The 20795-nt window shown below is 47.5% G+C and overlaps 1 protein-coding gene across 1 annotated transcript in view; it reads left to right on the forward strand.

Moving 5' to 3' along the window:
• LOC115456768 (glutathione S-transferase P 1-like) overlaps window positions 1–12819 on the forward strand; it is a 41504-nt gene extending 28685 nt beyond the window's left edge. The window contains exons 6-8 of the mRNA XM_030186054.1: window positions 1090–1190; window positions 4925–5032; window positions 12111–12819. Of these exons, the coding sequence (XP_030041914.1) occupies window positions 1090–1190; window positions 4925–5032; window positions 12111–12293 (392 nt within the window). The 3' untranslated portion in view covers window positions 12294–12819. The remainder of the gene's footprint in view (window positions 1–1089; window positions 1191–4924; window positions 5033–12110) is intronic.
• The last annotated feature ends 7976 nt before the right edge of the window (window positions 12820–20795 follow it).

A 20795-nucleotide genomic window follows, 5' to 3' on the forward strand; every position in this document is an offset into this window, starting at 1 on the left:
AGAGGCAGAGCTGAGAGAGAAGGGAAGGCAAGCTGAAGCGCCGAGCCTGATCGCCTTTCACTGCTGCCGCCGGAACCCGAGGTAAGAACTTTTAAATTCTGAGCAGCACGCAGGAAGGCAAGGAGCAGGCAAAGGACTGGAAGAAGAGAGCAGGCAGTGCAGATCGGGCTAGCACTCGGAGGAGAGGGAGGGAGGGGGGCCTGGAACTTGGAGTAGAGGGGGGACCTGGAACTCGGAGGAGAGGGGGAAGGGAGGGAGTGATTCTCCCACGATTCTCTCCTCCCCTCGATTTGTACCTGAACGTTCTCTGGCTGGCTGGTGCTGGCTTCCCTTCCCTCTCACTGTTCTGCCCTCTGACGTCATTACGTTTTGACGCGAGGGCGGGACAATGAGTGGTTATGGATGTTACGAACCAAGGCATCCAGACGTAGAACGTTGGAGGTGCAAATTATTATATAGGATGTGAGTTTATGCAGGTGCATTTGTTCACCAATGGGGGCCATTGCAGGAGTCTGTTTTATAAAGGCACAAAGGGGTCTATGTTGCCTTTCTAAAATCTAATATCCACAAACCAAGGGAATCGAAGTCAGTCACATAACTTATACAATAATGTGCATATATAGTGTAATCATTTAAAATTGAAAGTGAAATTAAACACCTAAGAAATAGCAATTAAACAGAGGGGGCCCAAGCTGAAGGTGAGGGGGCCCAGGCTCCCAAGGCAATGGCATACTACCTTGATTGCCACCTGGGGGAAGGTAGAGCATCCCCCTCCTCTGAGCAAGAGGTTGCACTGAGCAATCGCATGGCTGTCAGCTCTGCTGGTCCCCTGTTCAGGAACAGAAAGTTGACATCAGAGGGGGCAGAGGACCGACAGCCATGCAACTGCTCAGAGCAACCCTTTGCTGCCTGCACCCGTGGCGGACCCTTTACCCATTGTCCCTCCCTTGGTACACTAGAGCCCCAAGCCCCCCCATGGCTATACCACTGCCTGGACAGGTGAAATGAGGGGCTGACAGTATGACAGCATACAACACCCTCCAATCACATGCCTGTATTTTGTTTCCTCCATTTATTTCTCCACCACAGGTCTCTATGGTAGTAATGGCAAAGAAGCTGCGCTGATTGATATGGTGAATGATGGTGTGGAGGACCTGCGTCACAAATATGAAGGTCTTGTTTTTCGACGCGTAAGTAGAGTGTGATACACCACTGTTTTGAGGGCGACGGACAGGTAGTGAATAGGGCTGGCTCTACCTTTAGGCAAGACCAGGCAGTCACTGATGGGAACAGCTTCTGAGGGTAAGCAAAGAAGAGAAATAGTCAAAGCAAAACAATAGATCCCGAAAGCCACACAAACCCAAAGAATCGTCAACACATGGCTAAACCTGCTAGGAGAACAGGCACATGTCAGTTATGGCCCCGGAAGTCAGATGTCAGTTTTGGCTCTCGTCTGGTTCTGGGTTCCTTTCTTTTGGTCCCGGGTCCACTTTACTTCAGTACAACACACAGATGCTGACAGCACACACATTCATACAAAGCAAAATTTATTGTTTAAAAGTATGATGTTCAGTTGTGCATTTTACAGGATTGTTGTGGGAGAAATTGTGTTCGGAGTATCATCACTGTTAATTCTTAAAATCTTGGGGAAAGGGAGGAGCAAGGCTGAAGGTTCATTTAGGCAACCCAATAGCCTTGTGAAGGCCCTGGCAATGAAGAAATTCCAGGGTCAGTATTCAGCCAACAGTGCTCAGCGTTTTGCTGACTGCCGCCAGTGTTATGCACGGAAATTCAATGCTGGGCCATGTCCGGGTTTCGGCATTGAATTTCCAGGTTTGCAGAGCTGGTTAAAGCATAGGGAAGGGATTAGAGATGCTACCTTTCTGTGGTTACAATCAAAGCGGTTTACATTTATATACAGGAATTTATTTTGTACTGGGAACAATGGAGGGTTAAGGGACCCTTTTACTACGGTGCGCTGAAAAATGGCCTTCACTGGTGTAGACACGTTTATTGGATGCACGCAGGTCCATTTTTCAGCGTGCCTGCAAAAAAGGCCTTCTTTTTTTTTTTTTTGCTGAACATGGACTTGCGGCAAGAGAACTTACCGCCACCCATTGACTTAGTGGTAAGGTCTCATATGTTAACCGGGTAGTAATCATCAGCATGTGTACACTGCTGATTACTGCCCGGTTAGTGCCACACAGTAGAAAACAGAAATTATTTTCTGCCATGCATTTTGGATGCGTGTAGAAATTAGAATTACCACCTGGGGCACGCAATAGTGGTAGTTCTAATTTGACACACATTGTACGCACGTAGGCACCTATGCGTCGTAGTAAAAGGGCCTCTTTTAAGTGACTAGTCCGGAGTCGCAAGGACGCTGCAGTGGAAATCCTTACATTGTATTGGACATTATATATTCCTTATTTCCTTGACCCTTATTGTACTTGTATACCCTTACCTTACCTGACCCTTATTTTATACTGTATTTGTTTAACATCTACCGGACCTGGCGATCGCCTTTACGGTATTATGTAAGCCACATTGAGCCTGCTAATGGGTGGGAAAATGTGGGATACAAATAAATAAAATAAAATCCAGTTCCCCACCAGCTATGGATAGGACTGATTTATGCGGTCCTATTTTTGTGGTTATCTTGACCAGTTGATTGCTGAATATCGGCACTTAACTGGCCAAGTGCTGACTCCACCCCTGGAACGCTCCAAAATAGCCGGTTTTGAGATAGGCGCTAACCAGACCTTTGCAGCTGCACTAACCAGTTGAGTGCCACTGAAAATGACTAGTTAGCCCCGAAAAGGCAATTTAACTGGCCAGGAGCCATTTCTGGCCAATAAAGTCACTTTGAATATGGACCTGTCCTTTTTTTTCAGATTGTGTGGGGATTAAATCCTTCTTGCTTAATAACCTTTCTTGTTCTGCTTATAATGAGACCTGGTTCATTTTCTGCTTGGTTAATCCCCTCATTCCAACACAAAAGTGGTTAACAGGAAAAGTAGAGGCCACCTGTATTATTAAAGCATATATACAACCAGGAGTTATGGAAACTACAAGAACACAGACCCAGTTCCAGCCTTTAGAAAACCCAGGCATGGATCACAGGCTATTACTGGATCTAAGGAGGGACAGAGGAAACAGCAAACAGTAAAACTGCCTGATGGATCTGCAAGGACTCCCACTGTGAGCTGAGGTTTCTAGTGCATATGTAGAGGGCTGGCCTTACCACTAACCCAGCCACAAATAGGTTTATTAGAAAATGACCTGACTCGACCAAGTTTCAGCACTCACGCTTTCTATTCCATTCTGTTGCTTATATCCCACTTAAATCAACCAAGGAATCAAAGTGGTTTACAAAAAGATACACTAAATTAAATTTTTTAAATTTTTTTAATACCTATGAAATAAATAGGACTTCAAAGCCTTCCTAAACTTTAAATAATTTGGAATTGTTTGAATAAAGACAGGAATAATTGTTCTGTCCTCTGACAGCCTCGCATCCGGTTTATAATGTGATCCTAAAATGTGTTTAATGCTTTTACTGTTATTCTCATTCCTAAGGACTTCCACTGCTGCAGTTTCTCACTGCAAAGATACCTGATCAACAGGGTTGCCAGGTGGAAAAATTTTTTCCCACCCAATCCAGCCCAAAAACAGCCCAAAACCCGCCCAAACTCAAACCCTGCCCCTGACACCCCCACCCCCGCGTCATCACCCCCGCCCCCGCCGTCATCAACCCCGCCCCCGCCGTCATCGGCCCCGCCTCCGCCGTCACCGGCCCCGCCTCCCCCATCACCGGCCCCGCCTCCCCCGTCACGGCCCCGCCCAAAATGTCACTAACCCCGCCCAAAATGTCACTAACCCCGCCCCTCGCGGCCGAAAAAACCGCCCGAAAAACCGCGGAAAAGAAGAAAAAGAAGCCCAAAAAACCGCGACCCGCCGCGGGCAAAAATTTCCCGCGGCAGGTCGCGGAAAACCGCCGAATTGGGCGGGAAAACCACCCACCTGGCAACACTGCTGATCAATGCACTGTGAGTAATGTAGTTCACAGGCAGTGCAGCCACACATGCTTATCTGTGTAAGAACTATTACCACTGGTTGTGAGGCTGCCCAGACCTCCTCTCTCTCTCAGCCAAGCTTGGCTCTTGTGTCTTCCTGCTATTATTTCCTGGTCATTCTTACTATCTGTGTCCTGAGAGGTCAGTCAAGTATGACCTTTCCCTCCAATCGAGGGCCATCCTCTAGCACCTCCCTTGCCACCCGGTGGCAGACTCTGTCCCTATTGGTCCTTACCTCCTCCTCCCTGAGCCTGTGTGAGGCAGGGGCGTAGCTATGTGGGGCCACAGGGGCCTGGGCCCCCTTGAATTTGGCCCTGGACCCCCTGCTGACGACTCTCTCAACCCCCCCCCCCCAACGCCAACCCGCCGTTGCCTACCTTTGCTGGCGGGGGACTCCAACCCCCGCCAGCCGAGGTCCTCTTCTTCCTTCATTCTGTTTCGAGTCTGACGTCCTGCACATATTCAGCATTAATTGGCACTAATTTGCCATTTTCCCCCAGATTCTATATATGGCACCTGAAAATCCACACAGAAACTGAATCTTGTTCTGTAACAATGGGCATACCTTAATTGTTTAATTAGCTAATCAGCACTTTTATCAGCACTAAGAATGTACAGTACAAGCGTAGAACTGAAGGTCAGACAAGTCAGCAGAGGATGTAGAGGACGGATGCAGGAAACCATCTGAGTGCTAATGGGACTGTGAATAACAGTAGATGGAGTCACAGAGGAGAAGAAGCAGGTCTGAGACAGGTTTAGTGAAGTAAAAAGGTTTGCAGTCATTTGCTGCAGTCCTAGCAAAGATATCATGGACCTTGTAAGCCATTTTAACTTCACTTCTCCCACAGGAACCTGACCCACAGAAATACATTGAAGAGCTACCAAATCACCTGGGCCCATTTGAGAGACTTCTCTCCCAGAATTCCAAAGGCAGCGTGTTCATCGCAGGACGCAAGGTAAAGTGCCTCTAATCACCTCTACATACAGCCAGCCCTGCACACTTGGAACAGGTGGTCAGTCCCCTGATTGTCCTCTGCTTATCCCCTTCCCCTGCCCTTCCCATCACAAGCCCCATGTCCAGCCCATCCCAGAGCTGTGAGAAGCTTGCAACAGGGGATTGCAGGAGCCTTAACTGCAACATTTCTGTTCTTCTGCCAGATGTGCGCTCTCTGTGTCTCATTGTTTTCCTCTGTTATACTGTATCTGTGCTGTCTGTCCTTTAGCTTCATAAAGAGCATAACAGGTTCTCTCCCTGACTACCATGGTGTCTACTTTCTTTGTCCACTGGGGACAACTTGAGGCAGCCAAAGATCACTGCACATGCAACTTCTGGGGTTCAAATGCAAGTGCTGGTTATTTCTCAAGTATGGACCCAGAGCCATTCAACAAACCCACTATTCAGCTGTTATGGTCTGCATTTTCAGCTGTGGCATTTAAAGCTAATCTGGATATTCAATGCTGGTGTACAGATAATAGCTGGCATTGAATATCCAGATAGAGCTGTGAGAGGTAATGCTATCTGGATAGCAGTGATATTCAAATTGCTATCCAGATAGTTCACCAGATATAGTAAGGACAGCAAATTTTCTGTCCTCACTTTATCCGGGTAAGTGCCCGGTTAGTGGTTTCAATATCACCATTAACCAGATAACTGCCAGACCCAGCTGTGCTCCGTCCACTTACTACCCCAACACCATCTAGATAGTGCCACTGAATTAGCTTTACACACTGCCTTGGCATTTTCCGGATAGTTCCACTGCAACTGAAGGAAATATCCGGATAACTGCTGCAGTTCTCCAAATATTTCCCTTTGAATATTGGCCGGTGGATCTTTTTTCCAGCTAACACAACATAGAAACTAAATCCTTACGCCTACTACTACTACTTAGCATTTCTATAGCGCTGCCAGGGTTACGCAGCGCTGTACAAGTTTAAACACGGGGAGGGACAGTCCCTGCTCGAGAGAGCTTACAATCTAACGGTAATAGACTACGCAGTCAGTGTAGGTAACAGGAATGGGGAAGGTGGTTAGGCGCCAAAAGCAAGGGAGAAGAGATGGGCCTTGAGTAAGGACTTGAAGATGGGCAGGGAGGGCGCATGGCGTATGGGCTCAGGAAGTCTGTTCCAGGCATAAGGTGCTGCGAGGCAGAAGGGGCGGAGTCTGGAGTTAGCGGTGGTGGAGAAGGGTACAGATAGGAGTGATTTGTCCTGAGAGCGGAGGTTACGGGTGGGAACATACGGGGAGAGGAGGGTAGAGAGGTAATGGGGGGCAGCAGATTGAGTGCACTTGAAGGTCAATAGAAGAAGCTTGAACTGTATACGGTAGTGGATTGGGAGCCAGTGAAGCGACTTGAGGAGGGGGGTGATATGAGAGTATCGGTTCATGCGGTAGATAAGACGTGCGGCGGAATTTTGGACAGATTGAAGGGGGGATAGGTGGCTAAGCGGGAGGCCAGCGAGGAGAAGGTTGCAATAGTCAAGACGAGAGGTAACGAGTGAGTGGACGAGGGTGCGGGTGGTCTGTTCAGAGAGGAAGGGGCGAATTTTGCTAATATTATAGAGGAAGAAGCGACAGGTCTTAGCTGTCTGTTGGATATGGGCAGAGAAGGAGAGGGAGGAATCGAAGATGACTCCGAGATTGCGTGCTGAAGAGACGGGGAGGATGAGGGTGTTGTCAACAGAGACAGAAAGTGGGGGAAGAGGAGAAGAGGGTTTGGGTGGAAAGATAAGGAGCTCAGTCTTTGCCATGTTCAGTTTCAGATGCCGGTTGGACATCCAGGCAGCGATGTCGGAAAGGCAGGCTGAAACTTTGGCCTGGGTTTCAACTGTGATGTCGGGAGTGGAGAGGTAAAGCTGGGTGTCATCGGCATAGAGATGGTACTGGAAACCATGACATGAGATCAACGAGCCAAGGGAAGAGGTGTATATCGAGAAGAGAAGCGGTCCAAGGACAGATCCTTGGGGAACCCCAACAGAGAGCGGGATGGGGGTGGAAGAGGAGCCATTAGAAGATACTCTGAAGGTGCATTGGGAAAGATACGAGGAGAACCAGGAGAGGACGGAGCCCTGGAACCCAAATGAGGACAGTGTGTCAAGAAGTAAATTATGATTGACGGTGTCAAAGGCGGCGGATAGGTCGAGGAGGATGAGGATGGAGTAATGGCCTTTGGATTTGGCGAGGAACAGGTCATTGCAGACTTTAGAGAGTGCTGTTTCTGTCGAGTGTAGTGGGCGAAAGCCAGATTGAAGCGGGTCGAGGACAGCCTGAGAGGAGAGGAAGTCAAAGCAACGGCTGTGGACAGCACGCTCAAGTAGTTTGGAGAGGAAGGGTAGAAGAGAAATGGGGCGGTAGTTGGAGGGACAGGTTGGGTCAAGTGATGGTTTTTTGAGAAGTGGTGTGACTACTGCGTGCTTGAAGGTGTCAGGGACAGTAGCAGTGGAGAGAGAGAGGTTGAGGATGTGACAGATTGAGGGGATAACTGTAGGAGAGATGTTGGTAAGCAGATTGGTGGGAATGGGATCCGAGGAACAGGTGGTGCACTTGGAGGAAGAAAGAAGGCGAGCAGTTTCCTCTTCGGTGATCTCAGGGAAGGAGGAAAAGGAGGCCGGGTTAGGTTGGTTGAGGGAGTGGGTTAAGAAGTCACAGGGAGGAGAAGGCTTGGAAGTGAATTCAAGGTTGATCTTCTGCACTTTATCGCGGAAGTGGTCAGCTAGTGATTGAGGAGAGAGTGAGGGAGGGGTGGGAGCGGAGGGTACTTTAAGTAGGGAGTTGAGGGTGGCAAAGAGGCGACGAGGGTTGGAGCCAAGAGAATTGGTTAATTGAGAATAATATTCCTGTTTGGCAAGGAATAGGGAGGATTGGAAGGAGGATAGCATGAATTTGTAATGGGTGAAGTCTGATAGGGTGCGAGATTTCCTCCAGAGTCGTTCAGCAGATCGGGTGCAGGAGCGAAGGTAACGGATGCAGGGGGTTAACCAGGGCTGCGGATTAGTGCGCTTAGTGGGGCGAGAGACAGATGGTGCTAGGGTATCCAGAGCGGTGGAGAGAGTTTCATTGTAGGTAGAGACAGCCGTGTCGACAGATTCAGAAGACGAGATGGAAGGGAAGAGATTGGAGATGTGGGAGGATAGGGTAGGGGGGGTCGACAGCTTGGAGATTCCTGAAAGGCGTGGTTATAGTTGGGCGAGGTTGAGGGGGAGGGTGATGAAGTGTGAGGGTAATTAGGTGATGATCTGAGATAGGAAGGACTGAGGTGCAGAAATTGGAAGGTGAGCAGGAAGAGACGAGAACGAGGTCGAGACAATGGCCATCACGGTGAGTAGGGGTGGTAGAGCATAGTCGGAGGTTAAAGGAGGATATCAGAGCAAGGAATTTAGAAGCGTAGGCATTGGATGGGTTGTCAACGTGAATGTTAAAATCACCAAGAATGAGGGAAGGAGATGCGGGATCAAGAAAGACGGTGAGCCAAGCGTCGAAGTCAGTAAGGAATGAAGAGAGGGGTTTGTCAGGGGGGCGGTAGATGACTGCAACTCTGAGTGGTAATGGATGGAATAGCCGGATGGAGTGAGCTTCGAAGGACGAGAAGCAGTGAGACTGCGGTAGGAGGAGGGGTTGGAAACTACAGGAGGGTGAGAGAAGTAGCCCGACGCCTCCACCGCGGCCATCTGGGCGGGGAGTGTGGGAGAAGAGATAGCCTCCATGACAGAGGGCCGCGACTGAGGCAGAGTCGTCAGGGGAGAGCCAGGTTTCAGTTAGGGCGAGCAGTTGGAGGGAACGAGAGATGAAGAGATCGTGGGTGAAGGGCAGTTTGTTGCCGATCGAGTGGGCATTCCACAAGGCACATGAGAAGGGGAGGGAAGAGGGGGGGAGGAGGGGAATAGGGACGAGGTTGGAGACATCACGGAAGCGTTTGAATGGAAAGGAGGAGGACAGGTGGGGGGGGCCTGGATTAGGGTTAATGTCTCCCGCGGATAGCAGGAGGAGGAGCAAGAGAGTGCGGAGGAGGGTGGGGGAGGTCGGGCGACGAAGGCGACGAAGACGGGGTGCACATAGGAGGAATGGTGAAGGGTTAATGGTAGGAAGGAGATGTTGGAGATTAAGGGCTAGGAAGGAGGAGGGGGACAGGAGAGATGGTGAGGTGGTGAGGGATGCCGTAGCGGGCAGGATGGGGGGGAACACGGGAGGGCAATGGGTTCCAGCGGTAGACAGCGGTAAGGGGAGGGGAAAAAGATTAGGAAGGGACAGGGCAAGGAAGAAGATGTGGACAGGGGCCATAAGTAGTGGTTACAGTGTGACAGGTGTAAGTGTAGTGACAGAGCGAAGAGCCGGAGGCTTGGAATTGGTGGGATTGATGTACTGGAGAGTGGGTAAGTGCGTGGCTGGCAGGTTAGGAGGCAGGCAAGTGTGGCAGTGGCTGCAAGCTTGTAGGCGGGGTGAAGCAGGCTGGTGCGGATGGACAGGAACGAGCAGGGAGAGGCAGGTGGGCTGGAACAAGCAGTGAGGCAGGTAGGTTGACAAGTTAGCAGGTCAGCAGGTAAATCAGTGGGAGACAGGTTAGCGGGCGGGTTGGGGCATGCTGGTGCCGATGGATAGGAATGAGCAGGGAGACGCTGGAGAGCAGGTAAGTTAAGGGCTGACAAGTTAGCAGGCGGGCTGGAGCATACTGATGCAGGAGGACAGGAGTGAGCAGGGAGAAACTGGAGAGCAGGTATGTCAATGGCTGGTGAGTTAGCGGGCTAGTAAGCTAGTAGGCAAGTAAGTCAATGGCTGACAAGCTAGCAGGTTGGCTGGAGCAGCTGGTGCGGATGAATAGGAACGAGCATGGAGAAGCTGGAGCAGGCAGTCTGGAGCAGATGGACTGAGACAGGCAGGGAGAAGCTGGTTCAGGTGGATTGGAACACGCTGGAGCAGATGAGCTGGAGCAGGCAGGCTGGAGCAGGTACTGGAATAAGCAGGGAGAAGCTGGTTCAGGCGGACTGGAACACGCTGGAGCAGATGTGCTGGAGTAGGTAGGCTGGAGCAGGTGTACCGGAGCAAGTAGGCTGAAGCAAGCAAGGAGAAGCTGGAACAGTCGGACTGGAATGCTGGAGCAGGTGTACCGGAGCAAGTAGGCTGAAGCAAGCAAGGAGAAGCTGGAACAGTCGGACTGGAATGCTGGAGCAGGTGTACCGGAGCAAGTAGGCTGAAGCAAGCAAGGAGAAGCTGGAACAGTCGGACTGGAATGCTGGAGCAGGTGTACCGGAGCAAGTAGGCTGAAGCAAGCAAAGAGAAGCTGGAACAGTCGGACTGGAATGCTGGAGCAAACAGGGAAGCTGGATCGGTGGACTGGAACAAGCTGGGATTGGAGCAGGTGTACCGGAGCAAGTAGGCTGAAGCAGATGGGCTGGAACAAGAAGGGAGAAGCTGGAATGCTGGAGCAAACAGGGAAGCTGGATTGGTGGACTGGAACAAGATGGGATCATGCAGACTGGAACGAGCTTGGGGCAGGTGGACTGGAACACACTAGAGCGTTTGGACTGGAACAAGCAGGCTGGAGTAGATGGACTGGAACAAACAAGGGGGACGCTGGAGCAACCAGGGATCGGGCGGACTGGAACAAGATGGGATCATGCAGACTGGAACGAGCTTGGAGCAGGCGGACTGGAACACACTAGAAGCAGGCTGGAGTAGATGGACTGGAACAAACAAGGGGGACGCTGGATCGGCGAACTGGAACAGGATGGGCTCAGGCGGGCTGGAACAAGCTGGGAAACTGGAGGGCCGGAACAATCTGGGGTCAGGCGGACCGGATCGGAACAAGCCAAGCTGGGATCAGGCGGACTGGAACACGGTAGACCGGCTGGATTGCAGCAAGCAGGGGGGAGCTGGATCAGCGGACTGGAAGAAGCTGGAACCGTCAGACTGTAGCAGGCAAGCGGAGAGAGGCAGGTTCGGGTGGACCAGGGAAAGCTGGGGTGTTCTCAGAGCAACTGGAGCGTTAATACTTCCTCCTGATGCAGGGAGATTTGCTGATCCGTGGTGCCTGTGGTGCCTGTGGACTGCTTCGTTGTGCACCGACAGCCCAGTGTGGAAGATTCGCGGTGGAGGCTGGCCGTGCCACGCGGCGGGAAGGGCAACATGGGCGTCGGGCTGCTGGGCCAGGGATCGCTGCGGTGGTGTGGTGGGTCCCCAGATCGCTGGGCCGGCAGATCCGCGAACACCCACTGAAGAGGCCCACACGCCGCCCGGACCGGGCTCGCGCCACGAGGCCAGGCCCGCACTACAGGCCACAGGCGAACTCCCTCCAACTCCTAGCCGACACGGTCCCGGGCAGTTCCTGCCGGGGAGCGCGACGGCCGAGGTGAGCACACGGAGCTCACGGATCGCCAGACAAAGTCTCCTCAATTTAGGGGCCTGTAAAAAAATCTCACCCTAAAATATTTAATGGAGAAGAGAGGTGAATAGTTCAGTGTCCCAGGGAATTTTCTCTGCCACTAGTGGGTTCACAATCTAAGTTTTTGTGCCTGAGGTAACAGATTAAGTGACTCACCTAGGGTCACAAGGAGCTGTGGTGGGAATTGAACCCAGTTCACCAGGCTCTTGGTGAACTGTGCTAACCATTAGGCCTACTCCCCTACGCCAACCAGATATATCCCCCTCTCTCTATGCCTACCCAGCCAACTTCCACTCCTCCCCCCCCCCCCCCCCCCCCCCCCCCCCCCCAGATTCCTGTTTCTGCAAACCGTCACAGCAGCAAACCTCAGCAGAAGCATCCTGGCATCTTTCACAGATATTTCTGTGATCTTAAGTAACAAGTGATTTATGCTAAGGAGTAGACATTCTGTCCAGCAGCAGGTAGTATTAACTGAACTCAGCAGATGAAGGTGCAGTGACTGGTTCCCTTGCCCTGGTTTCAATGTAGTTACAACCCTAATGCAGAAGTCATCTTCTCTGTCAGTGCTATACAATGTGATCACTTCCTCTTCTGTACTACTGATGTGCAGTACTTCCACCACCACTATTATATAATATTATGTATTCCTTCCCTGATACAGATTTCATATGCAGACTTCAGCCTCCTGCATGTCCTCCAGAATCACCTGAACCTGGCTCCAGACTGCTTGAAGTCCTTCCCTCTCCTGTCAGCTTATGTGGAGAGGTTGACCTCCCGCCCCAAGCTCAAAGTGTACCTGGAATCAGAGGCCCGAATAAACCGCCCCATCATGCCCAAGGACTAGTAGTGAGCACCATGGCAAGTTAGGAGAGTCTGGAAGGCCTGATGGGAGGTTGGGAAGCTCAGGTTTGGGGATATGTCATTTGTAACTGGAGAAACAGAGAGCTGGGAATTAGCCACTTCTAACTTTTTAATTATTGAGTGACTGGGACGTTTTGTCAATAGATTTTTAAAACTTTGACCCAAAAACATCTGAAACTATATGAGTTACAAGTCTGAGCAATATACTATCAGGAAGATAAGTCAATGTGTGAAGGAAATTGTTCCATTCTCCAGAGACAGTACTATCTTAAATCCGAGGAAAAGGAAGCTAGAGTCCACCAATAAAAGGGCCAGGTTCAGGTCTCTCCTGAACACATACAGTACTCCTGTATTAATGGAAAATGAGGAAGGAAGAATATGGAAGAGACAGGTATCCATCCACCATTTTTCAGAAACATACTAAGGTGCCCTACCCTACATTCAGAAGTGGTGTACATTCCAACAACCTATCATAAACCCATTCACACACACACACAGCTAATTAACTTGCAAAACCAGAAATCAAGTTCATCACTTCTATTGTAAGAAATGTCTCCATTATGAGAAAAGTTGATTAATTAGGATAAACAGAAGTAGATGTTTGATAGAATCAAAGGGATTAATGTGGCATATTTGGTGACCCTCTGATCCTGAAACAACTTGACCGAATATTGTAACTTTCAAGATGACCTTGCTTTCTTATCCATTGGAAGAAGTCCTATAAATCAGTGTTTCTCAAGTCCAGTCCTGGAGTATCCCTTGCCAGTCAGGTTTTCAGGATATCCACAATGAATATGCATGAACTTGATTTGCATACACTGCCTCCATTATATGCAAATCTCTTTCATGCATCTTCATTGTGGATATCCTGACAACCTGACTGGCAAGGGGTACTCCAGGATCGGACTTGGGAAACACTGCTATAAATGAAGTTAATTTATTTATTTAAAATCATTCATGTGCCACTTATAACCAAAAATATCAGAGAGGTGCACAATTTTGATTAGGGAATAACACCACACAAGCAAACAGATACCACAAAGTTAATTAAAAACACAATACACAAAAGGCAGTTGTTTGCACATGCAACTACTAGCACACACATCTCTCATATGTCTAGAAAACCCGATTTTAAGAAATGTAAATCCTGGCTATGTGCATATTGCATGGGGGCATGGTTTCAGTATCTTTTGGGTGGGACTAGGGCGGGGCCAAAAAATGCACCTATATTCCCCATTTCAGAAGCTATGACATGCATATGAACTGCAGTCCATCGGATCTGTGAACAGGCAATACATATCTACATCAATATCATCGGGATTTACACTGTTCTTGGGACATCTAGTTTTGATAAAGCTGCTCATTGCAGCGCTTTACTGGAGGAGCTAGGGGAGATCGCCCCTTAATTCTCCAATTTTTCTGCCCCACATAAAAGTGCCGCATGAGTGTAAGCTCTGTACTTAATTCACAGAACGTAGACATGTAGGTTTCCAAATTGACAGGCATACATGTCTATTTATTGGCACTTTACATGTTTGTGTTCTGAAATACCAACATGAGTGCTGCTACTGGATGTATATGCTCCTGCTTTGCCACACTGATATTTCTGACATCGAGGGCCTGATATTCAAAATGATTTAAATGGCCAGGAGAGGTTCCTCTCTCTCATTTTGTCTCTTTCAGTGCAGCTTAGCATGCATCTGGTTTCAGCCATCATATTGGTTAGCCACCTTGAGATTATGAGATACTATGAAAATAATCCTATAAGGACCTGCCAAACCGTTAAGCAGCAAATACACACCTAAATATCAGTATTCTAATCATTCCAATGTATATGTGAACATATATGTGCATTAATAAGAATCCAATTACATGCTGTTCTGTGGTGCGTGCATATCCTCAATAGTACTGCGGAGGTGGCATTAACATGGGCAGAGTCTGGGCGGGACATGGGGGTACACACTTATACACCTAACTTATAAGTTATGCGCGCATTTCCTAAATGCAGGCGCGAGCATTTACACCAGCGCTACGACTGGCATAAGCAGTGGCGTAGTTATTGGGGGCCTGGGCCTCCCAATTTGGGTTCATGGCCCACAAAGTCTGCTGGCTTGGCTGGCGGGGGTCCCGAAGCCCCACCAGCAGAAACTTTCCTGCAGCAATATTCACCGCTGCACTGCCTGCCCTGCTTCCACCTCCCATGTCCATATGCTGGTTTTTAATGAAATTGAGCATGCGTGAGCTTTGCGCATTCTCAGTATCACTAAAACACAGCATGCGTGCCAGATCAGGAAATCAGAACAGGGACTGCGGCACTAAATACCGCCATAGGACGTTTTCTGCTGGCGGGGCTTGGAGACCCCCGCAAGCCCAGGTATGTGGGGTTACAGCGGAGGTGGAAAGCAGTGGGATGTGGGGCAAAATGGGCCCCCACTTTGGGCTTCGTTCCCCCCCTCGTCCTGCCTTCACTACCCTACCGACACGTACCCTTGATGTTTCGCCGGCTCAGCGACGGAAAGCAGTTGAACCCGGCCAAAATCGGCTTTCGATTATACCGATTTGGCCGGGTTCAGGAGATCGCCGGCCATCTCCCGATTTGTGTCGGAAGATGGCCGGCAATCACTTTCGAAAATGAGCTGGAAAGTGGAAAAAATACACTTCACCTTCTGTCTGGAAAATCTGTCTGATGCATTTTACCAGAAAAAAAAAAATAACAAGCAGTCTGCTGAGTACAGACTTTCTCTTAACAGTTTATCCACTCCTACTATAGCTGAGATAATATTTACCCATCTCTCTGACCTCATATGCACCTTTTATTAAATTAGTTGCCTTACTCTCTAACTCTTCTTACTCTCTTACCTTTCTATATGTTCCATCCTTGCTTATACCCTATACTGTCAATTAAAATGTTCTATTCCTTATTGTGTTGTTGTATTGTTATTTGAATATTTTTAATGCTGTAATTGCCTATTGCTCATGTTTGATCTATTCTTACTGTATACCGCCTTGAGTGAATTCCTTCAAAAAGGTGGTAAATAAATCCTAATAAATAATAAATAAATAGTTCAATCCCTCTCCTCCCCCTCTCAGACATGCATATTCTACATTTTTTTCCTTTCTTGCTTCAGCAGTTACCTCTCTAAAATATTTTTCACATGTGCTACAAGCCTTGTGCTTTATCAGTCAAGGACAAGTTACCCGCTTCTGCTAGCACTCAGGCAGACCCTCATTTCCTGTGTTACAAGCAGTAATTGTTCTGTGTGTTTCCTTTTAATGAGTATGACAGTTTCTTCTGTTATGCTTATTGTGGTCAAGTCTTTCCATTACAGTTACTGTGGTCAACTTTACTTTAGTCAAGCCTTTGGCCTGTCAGGTTAGGCCTGTACAACAGAGAACCATCCATTGGAGCCGACTCTGTGGGTGCTTGAGCACCCCCATCTATCCTACACAAATCCTCCACCAGGAATCCAGTGAACTGTTAAAATGAGAGCATTACTGGGTGACACCATGTCATCTAGGACAAACTGAGTCAGGCTTGGGTTCCCCCTGCTGCATGCAGTAGAATAGTCATCCTGATTTCATGGTTCTAGATAACATGGAGTTATCTGATAATCCTGCCTCTACACTCTCCTTAGGATACTGTCACTTGTGTCTGAGAGAGCAAAATGCAGCTAAGAGGCTGGAGCTACTTTCCATGCTATCTTTTGGCTGGCCACTAGGTGTTGCTGAGGGTGCACACATTCTAGAATCATAAGGTTACCAGATTTTTATTGGGCTAATCTAGCACACCAGGGTGTGGAGGGCAGGGTATGGGTCTTTTCTCTGGGAGAATCCCCCCATAAAATGTATAATCTACTCAAAATATTTAATTCCCTCATTATCTTAAGTTTTACTACAAAATATTTAAGATTCAGTACAAAGAACGCTGGCAGGTATGTTACACATAGAAAAGAATGAATTAGGAACCAGAAAAGTTGAATCAGCTGACATGTAAGTTTACCCCAGTGTGATTTTTCTAGCAAAAAAAGGTGCCGATACTCAAAAGCCAGACTACACTTCAGGGGTGGGGTGATCACTGAGGGACCCACCCCACAATAGCCAGGCCCCCTGCAACCAGTCACAGAATCTATGACAAGGCATAATTGGTGTGTAGAGCCTGAGCTTTTTCATCAAAACTTGGGGACCATGGGCCAATTTTAGCAGACAATGGAAAAGGTGCTGGTACTCAGTACCCCCAAGTACCCCCTCAAAAAAAAGTCCTGGTTTACCCACTATTTTGTTTAAGAACTTACAAATTATCCAGAATGCAGCAGCTAGATTATTGTTAGAGGGGCGTTACTGGGACAGTGCAAAAACCCTTTTGAATCAACTATACTGGCTTCCTATGAAAGAAAGGGTTCATTTTAAATTATTAACACTAATTATTAAGGTGTTACATTGTCAGAGAACAGCGGTGTTGAGCTGTACTCTTCATTGGAGCTTATTATACTAAGATTTCCATACACTGCAGTTATAAGTATAGGGGGGGCTTTTACAAAGACGCGGTGGCATTTTTAGCGCCCTTAGCGCATGCTAAATGCTAGAAACACCTATAGGAATATATGGGCTTCTCTAGAGTTTAGCGCAGGCTTATTTTTATCGTGCATTAAAAACACTAGCGTGCCTTTGTAAAAGGCCCACGTATTTATTGTCTTTTCAGAAATCAAAGGATAATGTCAACACATTTTCAGAAGAAATCCACATTTTTTAAAATGTTTATTGACTAAAAACATAGTTCAGCTAATGAAAATTAGGAGCCATGCTTGCATCGCATTATAAGTGGATTCGCACTGTAACAGATCGCTTTATGAAGCGGTTGAGCTGTACCTGTGTTTTGTTTTTTTTGATAGTAGTAATTATGGAGGGAAGTATAAGTTTTATTTTGTTATATTGTTACTCTGTTTTGTTTTTATTCTGATTTTTTTCCTGTGTTTCCAATTTTTATTGTTTTATTGAGTGTGTAAACCATTTTGAATAATCTTTCGAACAGGAAAATGGTATATAAATGTACATTTTACAAAATTAAATAAATAAACAAAATCCATCTGTCTTCCTCCATGTAAATATTGCATGGAATATAGATTCAGGTCCTGAGACTTTGAAATGGTCCCTGGTAATTTTACACTGAGGAGTTATACTATTCTCTATCAGACAATAAACATTTCAACATTTGGTGTCTCTGGCTTAATTCATAGTTCAATATCCACAGGTGGATTGAAAAACACTAGGATCAAAACCCTGACAGAATTGAGGGAAGTGATGTTACAAGTCTGATACAAGCTGCATGTCAGCCTCCTGATATATGCCAGTCCCGGCCCTGGTCTGAATTAATTAAATACTAATCTTGCTTATGTACTGGAGAATACCGCATACAGGTGTACACTAGAACACAAACTCCTGAGGTTACATAGTAAAGAGAAATAGCTGGTGCTGAGAGGCTTTACCTTGGTTGTTCTTCTGCTCCTGTAGCACTTCTCCTTGTCCTCTTTCTGCTCCAAGCAGACAGTGATGGAGCAGGGGTGTAACCAGACAACAGATTTTGGGTGGGCCTAGGCAAGAATTGGGTGGGCACCAAGTGTTCTCCCCCCCCTCCCCCCCCCCCCACCAAAAAAAAAATATATCTCAGCTGGTGGGAAAATGCTTCTTTCCACCTTGGCAGTCTGCAGCAGATATGCACTGAAAACTGAGAATGCACAGGTGCCGGTGTCATGGAGAGTAGCGTTTTTGTTACCATCAGGGGAAATCTTCAGCTGGTGGAGCTTGGGATTCCCACCAGTTACTACTAAACATGTGCTACTATTGAGTGGGCCTAGCCCACCTGTGGCTACGCCACTGTGATGGAGGCAATGGCATAGCCATGGGGAGGGGGGGACATTGAGGGCATCAGGACAGCTCCCCTTCTGAGAAGGTATAATTAAACTTTTTTCCACAGACTGGTGCCCTAGCATTAAATCTGTACAGTACTTCTGAGTACAGATTGAGGAAAAGTTATCACAACTGCAAAATAAAAATGATGCTTCTTTAATATCTAAGATAAAAAGAGACTCAAGGATATGGCATCTTTACTGTATTACCTGACCAGGGAGGGTAGCAGTGAATGAAATGAACATAGGAAGGTTTGCTACCAGTCTGTAGGCGGCTCAGGTCCTAAAGAAACTTTGTCAGGATGAACATAAGAACGTTCCATACAGGGTCAGACTGATAGTCCATTTAACCCAGTGAACCTCTGACCTTCTACCAACAGGGGTCAGTATGTGGTTGCTGCCACTTATTCAATGGTTGCTACTGCCTCAAGGGGCCATCTTGTTCCTCCTGTTTTGGATTCTTCATTGTGTTTTTTCTATATTCCTGAAACAGAGAATATCATGATGTCTCTGTATTATTCCATGATGAAATTTCACCTTGAGCACTGCATGCAGTTCTGATTGCCACATCTCAAAAAAGAATTAGATGAGGTACAAAGAAGGGTGACCAAAATGATTAAGGGGATGGAATGACTCTGATAAGAATGAAAGCTAAAGAAGTTAGGGATCTTCAGTTTGGAGAAGAGACTTCTGAGGAGGAATATGATAGAGGTCTAAAATCCTAAGTGGAATGGAACAGGTGGACGCAAATTAATCGTTTACTCTTTCAAAAATGTACAAAGGCTAGAGAACACTCAATGAAATTACGTGAGTAGTACATTTAGAACAAATAGAACATACCAGAGATTGTGGTAAAAATAGTTAATGTAGCTGTGTTTAAAAAAGATTTGGACACATTCCTGGAGATAAAATCAATAGACTATTATTAAGGTAGACTTGGAGTCATACTATGAAATCTTGCTACTTTTTAGGATTCTGCTAGGTAATTATGACCTGGTTTGGACATTCTGCCCACATTAACACAGGCACTAGTCCAGTGACGATTGCCTCTAGTGCTGGCGTTAGATTTTGAGCATCAGCCCAGTGGCATAGGAAGGGTGGGGCGGTGGCGGTGGTCCGCCCCGGGTGCACGCTGCTGGAGGGTGCAGAGGGAGCAGGGAGCCAGTAGAGCCAACAGGCACGTGGCTGCTCTCTGCATGCTCCAGCAGCCAAGAATGCACCTGGAGGGGGGGCTTGATGCGCCGGGGAGGGGGGTGTCATTGCACCAGGGGGGGGACTTGATGCATCGGGGGGTGTCGTGCTGCACCCTGGGGGGACGGACACTGCTGCATCCGGGGGGGGTGCGCAGCGGCGATCCGCCCCGGGTGGCAGCCGACCTAGGATCGCCACTGCATCAGCCTATGAGTTTGTAGTCACAGGCACCAAAATATACTGTTTTGCACACACCTCAGAGGTCATCCTCAGCCTCATTTACTGGCGGACTGGCTATATACTCATAATGTTATTATTGGAAGAGGTAAGAGAAGGTCATGAAGGGCTCCATTGGAATCTATGAGGTAGGGGGATACAGCACAGTATTCATATGCATAGGGCTCAGAACAGAGAGCATTGGCCCTAAGAAAGTTACATTGACATCCAGCTGCCAAAATTTATGCCTCTGATATTGGATTTCATCCCTGTACTTCCGGTTCTCTGGCACTTCTGTAACTATAATCAGCTCTGCAGGAAGGATATAATGTTTTACATTTCTGTCTCTCTGAGCATTGTAAACAGCTTTTTCTTTCTGCTTTGTGCAGAATCTTTAGTAGAGAGGTGTGGTAGCCGTGTTAGTCCATTTTTAAAGGTAATCAATAGAAATAAAACAAAATAAAACATGGAAAAGAAGATAAGATGATACCTTTTTTATTGGACATAATACATTTCTTGATTAGCTTTCGAAGGTTGCCCTTCTTCATCAGATCGGAAATAAGCAAATGTTGGTAGATGACAGTATATATAAGTGAAACATCAAAGCATTTCAGTGACAGTCTAACAGGATGGGGGTGGGTGGGTAGGTGAGAGACAGGGAGATATGCATGGAGACAGGAGGGTGTCAAAGCAGTACAATTTTAATCATCTCTAATAACATAGGCCAGTGGTTCCCAAACTGATCCTGGAGACACCCCAGCCAATCAGGTTTTCAGGATATCCACAATGAATATTCATGACATAGATTTGCATGAAGTGGAGGCAGTGCATTCAAATCTCTCTCATGAATATTCGTTGTGAGTATCCTGAAAACCTGACTGGCTGGGGTGCCTCCAGGACCAGGTTTGGGAACCATGCCATAGGCAACAGTGACTCCATGACCCCGCCCCGGTGTATCACACCTAAATATAATAAATAATAACACAGATACTTGGAATTAAAGATGCAACAACTTGGCCACAGCTTTATTACAAACAAATTATCATGCAACAAATATTCATAAAACTAGGGTGCCGGAGCCAAATGTAAGCTCCCAACAGCTGACATAAACATGCTCCAGTCCGTCACCATAAGCAAAATTGAACAATCTTCACAACACAAACTCCAGAACTCCC

This window comes from Microcaecilia unicolor, chromosome 1, assembly GCF_901765095.1.
Source record: "Microcaecilia unicolor chromosome 1, aMicUni1.1, whole genome shotgun sequence".
NCBI classification, from domain to species: Eukaryota; Metazoa; Chordata; class Amphibia; order Gymnophiona; family Siphonopidae; genus Microcaecilia; species Microcaecilia unicolor.